This window comes from Adelges cooleyi, unplaced genomic scaffold (genome assembly GCF_023614345.1).
Source record: "Adelges cooleyi isolate 19-005CV unplaced genomic scaffold, UGA_ACOO_1.1 ACOO_flye_CR_arks_rails_tigmint_CR_PRNA_307, whole genome shotgun sequence".
Taxonomy (NCBI): Eukaryota; Metazoa; Arthropoda; class Insecta; order Hemiptera; family Adelgidae; genus Adelges; species Adelges cooleyi.
The window spans coordinates 2,433,947-2,454,815 of NW_026095978.1; the positions used below are offsets into that span (position 1 = coordinate 2,433,947).

At 31.8% G+C, this 20,869-nt stretch overlaps 1 protein-coding gene across 1 annotated transcript; it reads left to right on the plus strand.

The window, feature by feature from the left end:
* Positions 1-1,229: 1,229 nt before the first annotated feature.
* LOC126839771 (radial spoke head 1 homolog) lies at positions 1,230-3,989 on the plus strand. Its single transcript, XM_050575179.1, has 5 exons — positions 1,230-1,337; positions 2,212-2,435; positions 2,672-2,915; positions 3,473-3,578; positions 3,637-3,989. The coding sequence occupies exons 1-5, from the start codon at positions 1,230-1,232 to the stop codon at positions 3,987-3,989; spliced, it is 1,035 nt and encodes a 344-aa protein (XP_050431136.1).
* The last annotated feature ends 16,880 nt before the right edge of the window (positions 3,990-20,869 follow it).

Consider the following 20,869-nt stretch of genomic DNA (forward strand, 5'->3'; position numbering starts at 1 on the left):
AAAGAGGCCCTTATAAAAATCAAATAAAAATAATCGTGTTATCTAATGACCACAAATAAGTTAAAGCGATACAATTTCTGTTGCAAGCAAGAAGAGATACGAATACTGAATATAATTTAGTAAAATATTCTTTATACAGAAGAGGAATGTTACAAATCGACTACCCCAATAAAAAAGGTAAATAAATAAGCGAGGACTGGTTGCAGGAACAGTGCGAGATCTTCGACTATGCTATTAGAGTGGTTTGGCGATATGTCAGCAGGCTGCTTTATCAGTGCTGCTAGTCCGCATTCGGTGGCATGTCGGCTCATTGAATCCTTGTCAATGGTGTATTCTTCCAAGTTCATTCAGGCAGTATTGTCCTGTGGGCGAAACAAAGTGAACTGACGAGGTATGAATCATATGTTTTCATACTGCTTCATCAGTTCCCTTTATTTAGCCCAGAGTAGCATCGAGATCTGAATTAAACTATAAACAATTACATTTTAGCCACAAATAGAAAACAATAATTTTATTAGTTATAAATAAAAGTATTACACCGCTTAATTATCTTACACTATTATTATCTGGAGGTAATAAGGCATTTTTAAAATAATTTTTAGACTAATAAAGTTATTTTAAACATTTTAAGTACAATTTCTCTTGATATTACCGGAGTTCAGAATATTATTTCAAATAGCGTGGATTCAAAATCATAGTTATAACCCAATCACCTCTCAAAACCAACATACTCTCGTAGAAAAATGGTACAGATCTAACTTTAGTTATTTATACTTCTGCCAATAACTGCTAAATTCTAAACCCTTCAATAAGAATCTGAAAATAATTTCACAATTGGAATCGCTTATTCGGATCGTGATTTTATCACTATCAAAATTATTTACTACTTCTATATCTTAATGATTGGTTTAGGACTTAAGAAATAAAGCCGCCAAAGAAATCAAATTGGTTTGTAGAACTATTTAAACAAGTGTCTGCAGTCGTTGCAAGCATTCAAAATGAGCATTGCCACAAGCTCCTCCTAGGCAGCTAAATCGATTCAAACACACTTTACTTGTGGAAAAATTAGCTGCAGAAAAGTGGATAAAAAATAATTAAAACACAATTTAATAATTTCTATACAGGCTAGTAATATTTGTTTATATTTGACTGTATCGTGTCCAACGACCGGCGCAGTCGTGTTGAGTGGACATTTTTATTTCCTATTTTTGTAAAGTCAATAAGACGTGATGTTGAACGAAGGGGAGTACGATTACAACGAAAACTACAATGAACACGAATACCTGGACGAATTTTTGGATGAGGTGTCCGTATACAAAGGATTGTCCAAAATAGGAGTGAGTCGATTATTAGAATAAAGATAAGGTATATCGCACACCTAGAATAAGACTGTTACAACTAAAAATTAGTTTTGAGAAAAATCGAGATGAAGAAACGTAAGAATGGCAAAAAATTCAATGAGAAAGTCTTGTGTTTTGACTTTAATGATTAGTTGCATACATAAAAAAAACGCAATACTACCAAAAAGTAAACATGGCTGTGTTGCTTTGATAACTAGCTACAAATTGAAAAAGTTCATTACTGACACATATTTTTGGTGGCCAAATGCAAAATTATATTTAATGTGAGATTCTTACAATATTATATAAAGTTAATTTTTTACTCCTCGAAAGGTTAGGTAGTTATAACTTAAAATTTTAAGTAGTGGTGCAGCTGAAATGGTATTGTTTTTACAATGTGTTAATAATAGTTGTTTTAGAGTTTAAGGTAGATATTTAGTCCGAAGGTAGACCTAGAATGAAAGTATATCATACACAATTTTCTCAAAAATCTGTAGTAAAACTTTTTTTGTTGAGGAAAGCAAATTAAAAATGGTTGAAAATTAGACTTTAACCGCAGTAAATTTCCAGGTTGCTATGTTAATGTGAATCCACAGCCAACAGGTATTTAAAATAATAGTTTTATTATTGGGTTAATTATGATATATGAGAAACAACAGCAAATAATTATTATAGACGCTTAAACAATTATAACGCTTTCTTCAATTATTTTGTATTCCTGCCACCTGCAGATTCTCATCGAACCTTTTTTTTAAAAAGTTATTTTTATCACTTTCAGTTATCATAATTTTTGTAGGTTTGTGACCTTTCTCGTCCCCAATATGCTCTGACCCCACTGTACTGGCTTTATTTTTAATTTTTTTTTTACCAGGTCTACAAAGGCGGTCGCAACGAAAACGAAGAACGTCATGGATATGGCCAGGCGATATTGCCCAATGGTGACAAGTACTCCGGTTACTATGATAACGGGCTTCGGCACGGTCACGGGGTGTATAAGTTTGCAAACGGTGGCAAATACGACGGGCACTACAAGAAAGGCAAGAGGTATGGCGAGGGCACGATGATTTATCCGGACGGTACCAAGTACGAAGGTTTGTCGTCAACTCAAATTATACTTGGTCACTTATTACAAAAGACTTATAGGTTACAATCTATTAAAATTGATAACTTGCAACAAAAAAAAAATCACGAGGAAATAGGTATTGAAATTTTAAGAATTTCTCATTTAAATAGGCTGCTATCTATTGTAAGGGTAAGCCGTAGAAAAAAGTCAACTGGAAAGATTGGTTCAACCAGTGACTAATATGAAACTAATACCGTTTTGAAGGTAGTTGGAGGAACAACGAAATGTGGGGACAAGGAACGTACACGTACAAGAACGGTGACGTGTACTCTGGCACTTGGAAAGCCGACATAAAACACGGTCTGGGGGCTTACAAGTTTTGCAAAACTGGAGTCATTGTAACGAGCGTATGGCAGGAAGGTCAAAGAGTGAAGGGATTCAAAGTTTTCTATCCGAGCCAGACTGGAGGGTCTGGTTACACGTTTTGCAGCACGTGGGATGAAAACCAATCGGTAAATATTATATCAAGTCAGTAATATAGCAGCCCATACACAATATTTAATTTAATCTACCCTGGAAGACAAAACATCTGGTCACGAACATGTCTTATGATGTATTTTCAATCATCTAGGAATTATAAATTTTGCCTTATCACTACTTTTCCCACTCCTTTCTTTCCCTTGCAATAAAAATAAAATTACAACATTCACAATTTAACCAAAATAAATTGATTTGTATGACTTTGTCTCATTTGTGAACAAAATAAATGTGTTATATTTTATTGAACTATGATATTGTTGAGAGGTGCGATGGTAGTCAGTACCAACTTCACCATAAGGTGAGAATATACGTTTAACATGCCAAACCCAAATATGTAACTCTAATTGTGCACTCATTCTACTAAGTATAATGTGATGTCATACGGTTCACTTAATATTTTAAACAAATATTTCGACTCTTTGTACTTCCTTTGAACACGCCTTTGAAGTTCGATTGAATTTTCCTAACACTTGTACCATTCTGCCTTGTTTAACTCGCATTCGATCAATCGCATGACTTTGGTTTCAAGTACATGGGCGAAGGATTTTTCGTGTTCAGCGACTTGAACTGCATGCTGAGAGGCAGATTCTCGAAGGTGAAAAATCCGTACTTCGTCAACATGGGCAAAAAAGCAGGTGGGTACTGATAAATACCTGTGAAAGACCTAGTCATGACTTAATAATGTTTTTACAGAGAGACAGATTGATCTTTGGCGGGTCGATGAAATCCTACCAGAAATCAAAGAGATGTTGCCGCGTATACCCAAAGACCGACCGTTCCTTTACCAGAAGACAGACTCTTCCCTAGTGTGCGACTTACCTAGCGAAGTTCGTCCGACCATGAGTGACGCCGAAGTTTACAAGAGGTCGGACAACTTGTGGGACGAAATGGTCGGTGAAGAGGGCGAAGAAGGACACTTAGGGTACACGTGGAAACCGGACGAATGCGACTTGATTGCCGCCGACCCGTCGATGGATCTGAACAGTTTGAAATCGGTCCCAGACAACGTTTCCAGCACTAGCCTCGTCGAAACACCTTTCATTTGAATGTGTGTTTCATTTTGTGACCCACTAAAAGATAAAAACGTAGGTTAGTTAATAAATTAATTCGGAGGGAAGGTTAATGTACAGTGTTAATAAAAAACAATATAAAAATAAAAACTCATGTCTTATGATCAGATTTTTTTAATTTTATTTATTATTGATTACATCCTGTATGATTATAATATTAACTCCTACAGCTGATACCATTTATTCGATAACCAGTATACTGGTAACCTGAATATAAAACAACGATTGAGCAACACTCGTAAATTTGACACATGTTAATTTAACAAAAGATAAAGTTTAACAAAGGTTTATTACGGTGGTAAATAATTTACCAATAGATAACGACAAGTTTGGTGCAACCGGGGTATATGTCTATTAATCTAATACATAATAAATAACAATAATACCATGAAAAAACGCCGTGTTGAGTAATTCGTGTTTACTTTTACAATTACTATAAAAAAATCAAGACATGCCTTTAAGACACATCGTTAAGTACTCGATTACTGTCCGCTAAATTTATAATATGTAGTATGTATAAGAGAACATTTAAAATTGTTTTATAGTATGATGTTTAAAAATCTTAATTACAATAAAACCACCACATACTGTTGTCACTTGGCAATGTTACACAGTGACAAGTTATACAGCCCAAAATGATTTTCGACACACTGTCAGAATTGCTGTCGGTACCTATAGACAACGAGTAATGTTACAGATATAATACACACATAATCCTTGATCATCATGATCAAAAAGATAGTTTACCTAAGTTTGTCAACACATCTTCTTTTACTTTTTCAAATTTTTTTTTTTAGAAGCTGCTATTTAATAGTTGCTATTTTATTGTTATTCAAAAATTTTCATTATAATTAAGTGATTTTTTAAATAATGTATATCAAACAATTGTTTTAGCTAAATACTATACAGAGGCAATCTCAGAACAAAAAAAGTTCAGAATGGCTACTTTTCCTTCTCCATAAAAAGTAAGATTATATTTATTTTTCATCATACCATGAAAATGCAAAACTAATTAGACAATTAAGCTTTTACACAAGCTGATAGTTATCAGATATTAGCTATTACTACTCGACTTACGCATACATTTCATTAACTTTTTTAATTTTAACGGGTCAAATGAAATATTTTAGTAAATTATTCTTAATTTAAAAAAATAATAAAATGTATGCGTTACCATTTAAGTTTCAAAAGTTGATATAAAAACAATTAGTTTTGGAGAGTTTTGGGTAACCATAAAATAAATTGTGAACAACTCAAATCAAATTGTAAAAATTCTATGAAAAAAAAATAATTTAACCCTATTGAGTGGTTTATGATAAAATGATCACTGTACAATAATTCATTGTTGTTGTAAGTCAAACCACTATGTTTTTTTTTTAACAGAAAATATTTAATTATTCTACAAAAAAAATACTCAAGCATAATTTTCAAACCACTTAAATTGCTATATTATCAACGCAAATAGTCTAGGTTGAAGTAATGTTATTTTATGAAAATAAATATATTATAAAATCACTATTCATAAATAATACAGTATGATATTTTGCATCCTTCTTCATTACTAGTATATTCTAATTAGCAAAAACATTTATTTAACTCGACCAATATGCAACTGATGATCAACCATAGTACAAGTCAAGAAAAATATTCTTACAAAATTAAAACATTACTTAAACAATATAACTAAAAGTAATTATTGCCTTAAATAAAAAATCACAGTAAAAAAAAAAACAGTCAGTTTTTTTGCATTTTAATAATGAATTGATACAAATATGTCAAAATCATCTACTTTATAGCTACAAAAGTAAAAATTTATATAAACTTTCAAAACGTACATTTTTAGTGTCTTTAAAATGAATACAAAGTTAATTGTATGATATACACATACTATGTATACGATATACTATCTTAGATATCAAAAACAATTTTAAAATAGTATTTAATAAATATAGCTGTATTGGTTATCCAACATATTTTACAGTAGATAGTATGGTAGTGTTTGGCCGTAACGGGTGGTCCGTTAGTCAATTTATAAAATACACTATCTACTAGAGACTACAGCCGGGGCTATCATATTGTTTTATATATAATTTTAATATCACCGAAAAAAAAACAGGAAAACTTACATCTCGATAACTGTGATTATATAGTTTATATTGTTATTTCTATTATTTAAATAATTACCGTATCAGGATACAGCTGTTTTCATTAAACATTATCTTAAATTAAAACTAAAACTTCTAATATAATTTTTGTTAACGTTTATTTACATTATATTTTGGAAATTTATTTTATTATGTACACAAGTTCCAGCTTGTTCTTTAACTAATTTTGTCTAGGTATCCTACATAACTCTTTTTCAACTACCTACTATTTTGTCAACCCAATATTTTTTTGATACTAACTATGGTAGCCTAAGTGAAATGCTTGAAGTGTGATGATATCTACAAAAATGATTCTCTACTGCTACAAAAAAACAAAACAATCCGGCTTTATTTTAAAATCTGGTAGCAAATGTATACCAAATTTAATAATATATAAAATATATATATATATGTATCATATGAATAGAAAGGACAAAATTATTAGATTAGAGTGATAAAATGATACAAGAAGTAATGAAAATACTGCTAGATTAAAAATAGCACAACTAAAAGCAAAGTTAGAAAGTCTTAAATGAAGGTTCTGTATACAAATGAGCATCAAAGCGTTTATTTGAAAGCGATTTTATCCAAGAGGACTAGTACAGTAGAGTATTGGTATAATGTAATCAAAGCAATGAGGAAACGGAGAGGTCACAGGTCTACAAGAATTATTATAAATAAAAGTGATAAAATTGAATAAAATCGCTTTCAAATAAACGCTTTAATGTCATTTGTATACAGAACCTTCATTTAAGACTTTCTAACTTTGCTGGTTTATACTGTGCTTGGTTTGGACTGTACTGACTTGAAAATACTAACTACCGATTTGCATCGAAGCGTTTTTTCGAAAGTAATTTTATCACTTTCAGATTTAAAAATTCCTGTAAACCTGTGACCTCCCCGTCACCACTATGCCCCGACCCAACTATGCTCCGTCCCCACTATGCCCCGACCCCACTGTACTGGTTTTTTTTTTTTGCAAAAACTTAGTGGACCAAATAACACATATACAATGTCTTGTTATATTTTGTTGGAATGGTCGACGATTCATGTTTCAATCGTTTGTACTCCATAGTTTAAATTATAATCGCTTATTCTCAATAAAATTAATATTTATGTATTATATACTTCCATTAAAGCAATCTCACACAAACTATTTATACTTTACAGATTATATTATTTCAAAACTATATTATACTTCTATTTTACTAGATTGACAATGTACAAAATAAAATGCAACTAAAAAAACCATTTCATAGATCCTTAAAATGTAAAGGGTGGGATAGTGAAACGGGTTTTACCATTTAAATACATTAGAAAATCGCCGTTTTACTGCCTCATTCTGTATATTAATTTCTTGTTATTTTCTAAAGAAAAATCGATTTTCTTACATTTAAATTAAAATAAATCGTATACTGGTACTGTGATGGAGAAAACAACAAATTTTACCTACATATATTACTTATTAGTTAAATATTACTAACGTGTATAGCCACTAGCAATCGGCTGTTGCCTGTTATTTAACAATAACCTTTTATGGAGATTTTAAAAATTGTGTTTTTTTAATAATAGCATCGGAGCAGTATCATGATGTTAAATGTTCACGAGATTTGATTTAGTCATAAAATAAAGTATTATCATTTATGACTTAATTATTATTAAAATCTATCTTAATAGTAATAGTACATAGTAATAAAATAATGAAATATTTTATGCAAAATTAGAGCTACAAGTTGATAAACTAAAAAATTAAAATTAGCACGAAGCAGATTATCTAATATTAGACAATTTAAACAATCAAGCGTGAATCTCTTTAAATGAATAACAGTATAATAATACACAAAACATAAGTTTTCCTTTAAAAAAATTGTGTAATAAAAAAACATTTTGAGGCGGTATACTGCATAAAAACCAACACTTAATCTGAATCCAAAAAACAACAGTCCTCTTCATTATTTGCAGGTAGTTGGACATTATATACTCATAGTTACACTTCGGTAAGGTTATATAACGCAGGCTATAAAATAACGAGATAACGACAGTGGTTTTGTCGTATCAGAATCATTAAGTGTCTTAATAAGTACACGGATAGGTTTTTTCCCAATAAATCGAGTTTCTACTATAATCAGTTACACGATTTAGTCGCCTGTGATATCATGTAATAAACACAATATTATGATACCGATCATTGGGCCCTAAACTAATCTAACACGGATAGACATTACCAACTGATAAATTTTAGTGTCTGTTCGTTTCTCACATCTGGTACACCGGGTTTTGAGTTAAAAAAAAAAAGTTGAATTTGTGTAAACTTTAAGTCAAAAGTGGTACTTGAGCACAAAACCTAATAGTATCATTCTGCATAGATATAAATAAAATTGTTTTAATGATTTGATCAATTTTTTTTAAAGATTTTAGGTGTTTTTGTTAAAATATACGAAATCTGCGAAAACACAGTTTCCCGGCAATTAAAAAAAAACTGTAGTGCCGAATTTTTGTTTTTTCAACTTTCGTCTGTGAAGAATTAAACTTTTTCAACTTTTACCCCCCCAAAGTACCAACTAGATGAAATTTGCGATTTATAGAGTTGCTACTCGAAGGAATTGGTCCAGTATTTAAAAAGTTACAGTGTATACAGATAAAAAAAAAACACATCAGAGTAAAACCAATACCTTCTCGCTTTGCATCGAAGCTAAAACATTTTTCTGGATTTTTGTGTAAAAGACATCAAAAGTGGTCAAATAATATGTTTTTGGGGTCGGTGATTACGAATTTGATATCAGTTCTCAATTTTAATCATCCGGAAAGAACTTAAGTAAAAAAAAAAAAAAAAAATTGAATTTGTGTAAACTTTAAGTCAAAAGTGGTACTTGAGCACAAAACCTAAAAGTATCATTCTGCATAGATATAAATAAAATTGTTTTAATGATTTGATCAATTTTTTTTAAAGATTTTAGGTGTTTTTGTTAAAATATACGAAATCTGCGAAAACACTGTTTCCCGGCAATTAAAAAAAAACTGTAGTGCCGAATTTTTTTCCCGTTTAATATGTTATGGGTACATATGAGTTCTAACTACTGGCAAATTTTCAACCCAAAAGTTTCAAAATTACCGCTAAAAACCCCGAAAAACAAAAAAAATTGTACCCCCCCTAGGGGGTGGGAAATGGGTATAGTTTAAGTTTGACACAACTGACGTGTGCGGGCATACCAAATAATTATTTCTTATACATTTCAACTTGATCCGACTATTTTTCTCGAAATTATAGCCAGTAAAAGTTCTAACTTAAAAACTCGTACGGTTTTTTTTTTGTTTTTTCAACTTTCGTCTGTGAAGAATTAAACTTTTTCAACTTTTACCCCCCCCAAAGTACCAACTAGATGAAATTTGCGATTTATAGAGTTGCTACTCGAAGGAATTGGTCCAGTATTAAAAAAGTTACAGTGTATACAGATAAAAAAAAACACACATCAGAGTAAAACCAATACCTTCTCGCTTTGCATCGAAGCTAAAAATACAATTAAAAAATACATTTCAAAATATAGAAATAAGTTAGCATACATTTTAGACGATGCCGGTCACCATTTGTAAAAGAATAAAAAATAGCATAACATCATCAATGGGTCAAGAAAAATGTGATGCCATAGGAATCTTATCGACAGAAAGTGATTTCACGGCAAGTATTCACTATGATGAAGTTGTAAATGTATTTGCCGAACATAAAAGCCAAAAAAAGCAATTGTTTTAATTATTAAAATATAAATATACTGTCGCTGTATATCTCTAAGATGATTTGACTAACTAAAGACAAGATAGATACAAACAAATTAGGAACGTTAACTGATATAAATATTATCAGAATATTGTACAAAATAAAGGGGGAGAAAAGCAAGTACTTGTAAATTAAATTTAAAAAAAGGGAAAACAGTCAATGCGTAACGGACCCAATATTCGGTTGATTTGTATCGGTAAATTTATCTGGCAGTCCACCTGGTAGCCATTAACCTATACCTGAACTGAAATAACTGCATCATAGGGTTTGGTGAAATATTTCAAATAAACTAATACTTAAAAGGCCAAAAAGGTATTGAAAAAAATAGTTTAGATGTAAGGCATATTGTTTAACATGCTGTATGGACTGTACAGCAGAATATCAGAATATATAAGCCTACTTGGCAAATTCGGAAAAACGCCGTAGATACTAGATGTGTATTTTGCAATGAATTATTAACAAAAATCTATTACCGGTAGCGTCTCCTTTTTTCCAACATGAATTTGACAGTGAAACGATTTGAGTGCGGTTTAGCCGAACTGGTCATTTTTATCCTCAACAATCAATATCCATCAGTCCGTCCAACGAGGTTAAAAAAAAACAATTGGTTGGAAAAATTAGGTACTCCTGAAAAATCACAGATTAACAATTAACCGTACGAATTGTGCAATATTATTTAAACGTTAGAACGACGGACTTAAATTAAGATTGTCGCAGTAATATACTTGTCTATAAGATACGGGACCGGGGCCGCCAGTGTTCTGTGCTGAAAACGACCTGCGTGCAACGGCAGCCGGCAGCCATAACCCAAGATATAATCGATCGGCAAATGGCCGTCTTGAGTCAATACGAATGTGGCGGCCCCACATACAGCACTGTGGCGGATGCATGGCTACGAGGCGCCACAGCTAGCGCAACCTAGCTGTCGGCATCGATACCGCCTCAACACGTGGTCAGATCGCCAGATCTCGGTAGTTCCGTGGCGAACTTCTCGCATGTGATCAAAGTCACTCAGAAGCGCACATATAAATGCGCACACGACAACTACCGACCAACGTCTTCGGACACCGGCCGGGCAACCTTTTGCCTGCATTCGCTACACACTGAACTGAATACATGGAACGCGCATTGTGAAAATAAATTGGCTACACACGGATTCCGCCATTTTGAGTCCGGTCATGGATAAAACGGTGTAATATACCATTTATTCCATGATAAAAATCTGATACTTCGTATTATCACCTGTTAAAAAAATTGTAGCGAATGCAGGTGTGGCGGCCCCACATACAGCACTGTGGCGGATGTATGGCCACGAGGCGCCACAGCTAGCGCAACCTAGCTGTCGGCATCGATACCGCCTCAACACATGGTCAGATCGCCAGATCTCGGTAGTTGTGATGAACCTTAGCGAACTTCTCGCATGTGATCAAAGTCACCCAGAGCGCACATATAAATACGCACACAACTACCGACCAATGTCTTCGCTACACAGGCAAAAGGTTGCCCGGCCGGTGTCCGAAGACAATGGTCGGTATTCGGTAGTTGTCGTGTGCGCTCTGGGATCACATGCGAGAAGTTCGCTACGGTTCGTCACAACTACCGAGATCTGGCGATCTGACCACGTGTTGAGGCGGTATCGATGCCGACAGCTAGGTTGCGCTAGCTGTGGCGCCTCGTAGCCATGCAGAGTGCTGTATGTGGGGCTGCCACAAAATAATATCAACAATATGAAGTCAGATACCATCATCGAAAATCACTAAATAAAGTTAGATATGGTAAGTAAAATTAGAAAACAGACTCAAAATGGCGGCCTCCGAGGCGGGTCACTTTTATTATATGGAAAATATGCATTATGCGCAGGGGAAAAACGGTAGTTGTCACATTATGAAATTTTTTTTTGTTCAAATAGTTTTTTCAATTTATGCCAATAATTTTTTTTATTTATGTCAATAGATTATTTAAATATGTAAGAGGTAGAGGAATTCACGAACTGTGTTTTTGCTATACTTTAAAATGTTCATAATGTGACAACTACCGTTTTTTCCCTGTGCCCTTCATTTGTAATCTACTTAAAACTGTCACATTTTCAGATGAACGAGGCAGTATAGTTTTACTAAAACCCAAGAACATTAACAACATTTTTTTTTTAACTGCTCAACTGGTATCTGCATAATAAGACTTATTTTTAGTATGGTCATGTATGATTGTATTTTAAAATAGTATTACAAGAGAAAATGATAAACCCATACCTACTAACATATTTTATTGTTCTTATTTATTTACTTTGTATGTAAAAGGTATTATTTAGTAATTAATAGTTAAGTACTAGTGTATTTTTAAAGTTGGTTGATATGTAAATATTTTAGGCTTCTTGAACATTTATCTGCCCTGATAAAATAGAATGCCTATACTATACATACAAGTAATATTTTATCCACTAAATTCCTTTTTATTTTCTCTTTTAAGTAACGCAAAAATTAAACCAGTAAATTATTTTTACTTGATTTATTTCGTTGAACCGAGGAGGTCACCAGGGACATTGAAACCACGTGATGGGTGTAATAATGGCTGATTTCTGGCTACACTGATGCTCTCGACATTTTTACTGATTTCGAGTTCTTTCTGATTCTCTCATTTGGTTATTCTGTGGTACAGTGAGTTTTTTTTAATTATTGGTAACCACCTTTGAGGCCGCAATATTAGTCCTCGTGGACGACCCATGCCATGTCCTCACCAAATATTTTACTACGAATTTTGTTTTGTTTTATATCACAGCTACATATTAATGCTTACCATATACATAGTGTTCCTTATGCAAATTTGTTTTGTCAAATAATAATATTGTGTATTTGATCAAAATTTGACCATAAATATTGTATAATAGCTTTAAAATATTAATAAATATTGTTAAAGTATTTTTAAGCATTTTATATATCTTTGCTATCTAAGGACCTACCTGAAGTATAGTTTGTAGGTTTTAAGACCTGCGCTTAAAACACAAATAAGAAAAAATGTAAAAAATTGATTTTTTGTGTATTTTGTTTTATTTTTCATAGAATAAATAGCTATTTACTAATTATGGATAGAATAGTTTAAATAAAAAATTCTATATTTTTTATGATACTCGAATTTCTATTATGAAGTTAAAGTGTGAAAAAAAAATTACTCTTTAGGAAAAAATATATTCATGTTTCTCTCATCCTTAATTTTAGTTATAAATTTCAATTTTTTTTATCTTGTTAGTCAAAATGTTGCTAATAAGAAATGTACCCACTTTTTTAAATGTACCATAAAAGAAACTGGTTCTATTGTTTTGTGAAAGCATAACCTTGCCTTTGTGACAGAACTAAGGAGTGATCAAATTAGCATAAAATATTGTTTTACTTAGGTACCTATTAATTGATGAAACCTCAAAGTGAATAGGAAACGTTGATCACAAGTAGATTAATAATAGAAAAAATGTTAATGTCATTCAGACATTTAATTTTTTTAATTGCTCCGTGACTGAAATGTCACCAAAACTGAAGAATGGACCATTTAGTTAAAAATTAAAATACTCAACACGTATCACTCTAAGTCTTCCTTACAAATACTGTTTTTGTCATCCTGTTGAAGATCCCTCCCGCTTTTATCCCTAACGTTTAAGGCTATCAATTGTACCATTTTATGTAAAATAAGAAGTTACTGTAGTCGACGATCTTGACGACAATATTGATTTTGTTGCTGTAACCCTACTAGTATATTGTAACCAGGGATGGGCAGTATCTTAAATACTTATTTCATATACTTTTTGTATTTTGTACCTTGGTTTTTGATTTTCAAAAAAAATGTATCTCACATTTTGTATCATAATTGTAAGATTATTCCTGATTTAAACTATACTGTAGTTACATACTACTATATTATAACATAAGCGAGACAATAAATTTTCTCACGAAGATAAGCTATGCAGTAAATTGTTTGAACTATTGTCTATACCTTTCCTATGTTTTACACTCTGTTTTGTCTCCTTTGACTCGCGAGTTAACAGGTCTACCGTGTTTTCGCTTGCACGGAGAATATTTTAATCTATTGTATCAGCATGAATCATATTAATATTATTATTACACAATACACTGAACTTTTTGGAATCCACCGGGGGTAACGTGCCGTGTAATTCCTGAGCTCGACGCGAATATTAATGGCAAATGGTTTAAGCAAGTGTTTAAATAAAAATTTAATAAATACAAATTTGTGTGCACTGTTCATTTAAGGTAAAGTTTTTCATCGAATAGTGCTTCTGTGTTTTGGTATTTAGACGCTACGATAATGCAAACGTTGACTTTAATACTAGTTTGGGTGTGTGTAGTTTGTTTCACACGCGTTGTGTCGGATGATATGAACGAATTACAAAAATTGGAACTAGCTAATAAATTAAACACGTTGGTGCATAATTCGGGATGGCAGTCCTTGGATAACGTTAAAATCGTAATAAATAGAAACAAACGCAGAAAAATCACTGATCCCGTGGCCGAAATACTCAAAGGCATATCGTCGAACCTGAACCCGGTCAACGAACTTAACGTACTGGAAAGATACAAGGAAATCTGGGCTGTGCTCAGCTGTAAGTATGCCGAGGTTATTAACAAGTACAGGATTTCCTTACAACATTTAATACGGGTTTGCCGAAATGAAAAAAAAAAAGAAGACTATAAAACCACCGACTCTTCGCTTATAAAGTATTACCATTGTTTTGATTCGGTGCTGACCAAAATCGACAGCGTGGCACCGCGGCTTAGAAGCCTGACGGACGCGTTGAACTTTATTCACGTGCCAGGTCTGCAATCGAGTGTTAGGCAAAAGCTTAGTTTAATGGTCGGTATGGAAAAATTGACCGAGTTTACTACAACTTTACGACCGACCACGTTGTCGAAATTGTCCGAACACGTCATCAGCGAGGACTTGGTCGATCTCGAACTAAGATCCATAAGCGGAAATCTCGTGGATATATTTAACAAGAACATAAATTGGTTTATCACCCGTTATTGCAACGTTCCGTTGTACAAAGAATGCACGCTACAGAATTTAAAAAAGGAATTTAACAACAAAAAGAGCAGCCAGTTGATACCGGTGGAAATGACTTTCTTGCAATATGTAGAAGAACAAATCGATTGTTACGCTGTTGATATTTTTGACAGTTGGTTCCTCAATTTGGGCTTCGCATACGACGAGTCAGGAAACGTTACAGTCCGAGTAAATTAAAATATAATCATTATTATCATCAAAGTACCAATTTACAGTATAGTTAAATGAACATAATATGATGTATTTCCGACTTGTGTAGATATTTGTAACAACAGTATAAAAACAACTTGGTATCAAACAAAAATGTATCAACGTGGTAGGTACACGTGACTAAAATAATTTTAGCAAATACGACAAATATAAAACTAAACAAGAAATCGCTGTCACAAAATTTTGAAAAATATCAATAAACATAAAACAAGATGCTTGCACAACTGACGTTTTCCGTTTACAAAATATTAAACATTCTCTTTATCGATTTAGACTTGGAAATCTCAATTCTTCTAATGGGCGAATAGTCAAACTACTATAAGGTGTTACCACTTTGTAAAAATTGTTTATTTTACTTTAAATTTAACTGTATTACAAGAAAATATGTTACGGTGATCTGTCAGACTATTGTTGTACTCCCTATACTCACATATAATATTCTTTCAACCGGAACTTTTAATTATTTATAACCCTTTATATTAAATAATTTTCTGTGGTTTTATCGAAACCGTATTTGAATCTTAGCTGTTGTATAAACCACTGGAATATTATAATACATAGTAGCTGCTAAAAATGGCAACTCAAAACGAAATGGCAACAAGCAATGTATTGATTGTCTTGTATCCCCCTTTTATTTTTGAAAAAAACATCCCCTTATTTGAACTACGTGCAACATAAAGGGTAGCGACCCTACTAGGGATATTTGTTCCTCTGACAGCTGCTCGTTTTTGGCACCGACAGGCGGTATTTACAATGGTGTTATTATTGTGATGAAAACCGTTTTAAACTTACCGGTATTCAATATGCATTTCTTGGAAAGAAAGTAAAGAATGGAAATCTCAAAAGACTCGTGTAACACGTGCAATTTTCTGTGCTTGATTTTGACATTGATGAAAATAATAAAATAACTAAGCACAACAAGAATGGTCGATGATACATTTTTTAAATATTAGCTAAGTTTATTAAAACAAAAAAACAATCCAACAGTCGTAAGTTAGGCAAAAACTTCACCCTTCCTCTCTAACATCGCAAAAATTAAAATATATATTTTTTTTTGTAAAACTACTGCACGCTATAATTGTTTTAAAAATGCAAAAATAATTTCCAAATTCTTATAAAATACTCTTTAGATTTAGTATTATAAATATACGTTGCAAAAAAATGTTTAGGTGTAGTCTTAGAATTTATGGTCTAAAATTTAATCTAGAGTGGACCTATAAGTTATAACATGACGATGTGATGGCTGATAAGATATGGGTTTTGCATCGAGTTAAAAAATGAATACGAATTAAATTAATATGTTATAAGAGATCAGAAAATATCAACACGATAATAAAAAAATGGATTAACTAGAATACAAGACAAGGTAAAAAAAACAATTTTTAAGCATTATTATTGGATTTTATGCAAAATTTGTAGCAATGTGGTACTATCATGCAAACTAATTTAAACGTTCAAAAACATTAAAAATGAAACAATATATGGCCACAAAACAACTTGTTTTCCGTAAAAAAAAAAAAAATAGTAAAACTGTGAAAACTGTATTTGTAAAATAACTACTTTAATAAATATGTGATGTGACAGTTATTTTTCTACATTATTAAACGATCCAAAACGTAGCGTTGGCTTTAGTATAATAGGTACAGAAAATTTAACTAGAATTAAAAATGTTTTAAATAAAGAAAAACAAGACACCTTCTAGGAATCATAATAAACTAATGTTAGTAATATTAACAATAAATGTATATACCTACTTAAATATTATGTATTAGGTAGGTAACACTTAGTTGTAACAGCTTTGTCGAACATTTCCGTTCATTTTGACTTTCTTTAATTAAAATGTATTCTCTGGTTAGTAGTAAAAAAGGGATTGTAATATTAGGTACCTAATAATATTTTATCTTAATGTACAAAATAATTATTCGCTATAATTATTGGAACATCGGGGCTCTACGGCCATGCAAGAAATTAGTTCAAACATTTGAATAGGTTTACCTACACAAATGACAAAACCAAATAAGTTTTATAAAAACTTGTTTTTGATAAACAACAAACCGTAAAATTGCAAAAGGTATTGATTGTAAATTTAGCGTGTACGCAGTAACCACCACAGAAACGTTAATCATAAATAATGCAATAAAGCAATGAAGGTACCTTAAAAAAACAAACAACATATTAAAACATAAAAGTATATGATACCCACAGGTGTGTGTAATTCTTAACTCTGCAACTGTCATTATGGAAAACATGTTTTCAATAAATAAAAAAACAATAATAAAAACTATACAAAAATTGTGAGAAAACACTTTATATAATGTAATAAAATGTATTGTTATTCATTAGCTTTTATGAAAAAACAGAATATTAAACTCAAATTGAAAGAATCCAAATGTTTATTTATAACATGAACAAATAAGTCGCTATGACGCATATTCGCTAGTATTGTAAACATAATATGTACTTTTTGCACCTCGTCTCAGTGTGGATAAATAATGTTATTACATTTTTGTAATATTACATGTTATATACTAAGCGTGCAGATTATGGTTTGGTGCGTAACATTTTATAAAACATATTATATAATATTATGATAAAATTTCTGAAACTTGGCCCTTTTTCATGGTTAGGTTTTTGTTGGGTATTATTATTACTATTGTTTATTAAAACTCCTAGAAGGAGTTCTTTATTTCTTATTTTTCTTTATTTCAATTTGTTATGCGTAGTACAGGACTAAAATCTGAAAATAAATACTAAAAGAACATCTGTGATCTGCAGTGACCCAATTATAATAACAAGCTCCTCGGAAATCGTAAACAATTTTTGAACAACTATGGATCATAAAAAAAATAATAATGAACAAAAAACCATAGAATATTTTACTCAGGGCCGGAATTAGGGGAGGGTGTGGGGGGGTTTGACACCCCCCACTCGGAAAACTCAAGTATACACAGTCGGCACATTTAGATTGAACAAAAAGTCGGTAAATATTATGACCCTCATACAATTATACAAATAGCATATTTATTATTTTTATTTTATAAAAGTAGGTAGGTACATATTTTGTATCGCAATCTGGCGACTGAATAGTGAATAGTCGGCATACGGACGACCATACGAAAATATAATTTTTGTTTTTAGTATAAAAAAAAACAATGCATTTTGGGTTATCCCCGATTTTAGCAGGAGTATTATTATTGTTTGCTTATAATAACTGTGGTGTATATATCAAACGATGTTCGGCCGTGGGTCCTATTGGTCTATTGTAAGCAAACATTCTATCCCTCTATAAGTATAAATCCCTCATAAGATAAAATTTCTATGCTCCGAAAAACGTTTTAAAAAACAAAACAATTATCACAATTTATAACAATATCACATCGTTATCATTTTTCTTCTTCTTCGTTTTCTTTTAAAAATAATAAAAAATCACCTGCGTACAACTATGACGGCGAATAGACTAGACGACCTCACATTTTAAACTCCACTCATTTAAACTCGAGATCGATATAATTGATTTAGAAGAAATATTAAAGAAATAGTCCGCATTAAAAAAACGCAGTATTAATGTTTAACTTTTGTTGGTTTTTTTACTTGTACTATCTAAGTTTGTTTGTAATAATTAATAAAGTTTAAAAAATAATAACCAAACAATATTAATTACTTTTATTGTTTTTTTTTCAACAATTAATAATTCCCATTAATTTTAGTAAAAAAGTTGTGACTTGTGATGTAAAATATAATAATATATTTACGAAAGTACCTAAATATTTTAGTCAGCAATTACAAAGTCGGCATCTTCATTTTGACACCCCCCTTGCATATTTCTTAGCGCCGGCGCTGATTTTACTTTAAAACGCATTATTATACCTTATAAACTAAGCGATAAGCTAGTATGAAAAAAAAACAAAATGTGTTAGAATCATAGATCATATTGCAAAATAATAATAGATAATAATACCTATTACAAAATCAAATGTTATTACTATAAATAATTTATAATACATTTAGATATTAAGTCTATGGTTCTTCGTTACAGAATAAATATAACGCAATTTATAAATAATTTAGGCGAATGATACTATTAAAAAGATAAGAATTGATACGAGTCTGCAAAATTGAGCGTTTACTCGCTCCACTTTAATTTTAGAGCAAAAATACCTATAACAAAATCAAAATGGTACATTCTTTTTTAATAAATCTAATGTTTTGCTAGATATTTATTATTTAAAAATACATTTGTTTACTTTTTTAAAATAGATAACATTTTTCCACGTTGTTATTTTCAAAATCGGATATACATAACATTGTCTTCAAAATGTTGTTATCATTCGATTATAAAATAGGTATTTTTGCTTTAAAACAACCATGGTCTTAGTAAAACGCATTGTGCGTTTAATTAATTAATTACAAATATTTAAAGTCACTGACTGAATTTTAACTAGGCGTAATTATAAGCCTGACAACACAATTTTAAAGTTATTAAGAGGGCGTCGCAACGCCCATTTTTAAGGAGTAAAGTATAGGCAATTTTACACAGAATCTTAATTTAAAGGTTAAACTGTGATGTGTATCTATTAGTTCAATAACTAGGACTCTATTTTGGTATTTAATTAATTTTTTGGCCTACCACAGCATCCTTGAAAGCGATTTAAAAAAGTTTTTTCATCTCTATGTTTAAGCACTGCGAATTTTTTTTCTTATTTCAATATTACATGCGTTTTTTTTCATTATTCCAAGTTTAATTCTCAATACGTAGTTTAGAAATAACGACTATTTTAACATTTTTAAATGACTGTAACTTTTCAAAAAATGAATTTTTTTTTTAATAACCGCACCGTTTTGCCCTCAGGAATATTGTTCTCTTTTAATATTATAATGGGTGCTTTTACTCTAAAACCAAAATGAAGCGAGTTATTTTCAGGTGGCGTAAACATGTTTTTACCACTGGAAATCACCGGTGCGACGCCCGCTTAAAGGGAAAAACTTAAGACAGGGTGGAGTGCGGTAGAGTAAGCGCGCAGGGTTATTTTATCTGCGCGCATTACACCCGCACCTCACCTTGCAAACCGTCGGCCGTCCGCTCTCAATCCCCTTAGCTATTGATTAACTATACAGTTATATATGGCTTACCTATAGCTATGTATTCGTTTAGCGCTCAGAGCTAAAGCGGTGAACTCTGTGAACGTTTTTGCCGCATTGCGGATACGTTGCCATGACGATTGACGAGAGATGAGTTAAGGTTGACCTACTTTACAGGATCCCGTGTTAGATTGACCTCACTCCAGTGCTACCAACTGTGTCGGTTCAACAAAGAGAACAAACACAAAAAAACCGTACCAGCGACGCTAATAATTATGGTAGCTCTTTAAAACAATTATCATCATACCTACGCGTTAAAAAAAACCTATAGTAAAGTAAATCGAATCACAGCCCTCAATACCTCCTGTACTATTTAGAAGGTAAATAGAAATCTGTCGGGTTGTCGCTGTTAACTTTCTTTAGTTTTACGGCAATACAATTGCAAAAGTCAAGACTCTTCTAGGGTTTACGGCGACCAGTTTAGGCTACCCTTAGATTTGTAACTATGCGTATCCCTTAGAACGTTTACCAACAATTAAGTACAAACAATACAATGCAAATGATCTAAAGCCTTACCTACTGTGCGA

Bases quoted from the DNA above. Each gene is read 5' to 3' on its own strand.
- LOC126839771 (XM_050575179.1), top strand. From the start codon at position 1,230: ATGTTGAACGAAGGGGAGTACGATTACAACGAAAACTACAATGAACAC. The intron at 2,916-3,472 runs GTAAATATTATA...TTTGGTTTCAAG, and splicing joins CGTGGGATGAAAACCAATCG to TACATGGGCGAAGGATTTTT. The intron at 3,579-3,636 runs GTGGGTACTGAT...ATGTTTTTACAG, and splicing joins CAACATGGGCAAAAAAGCAG to AGAGACAGATTGATCTTTGG.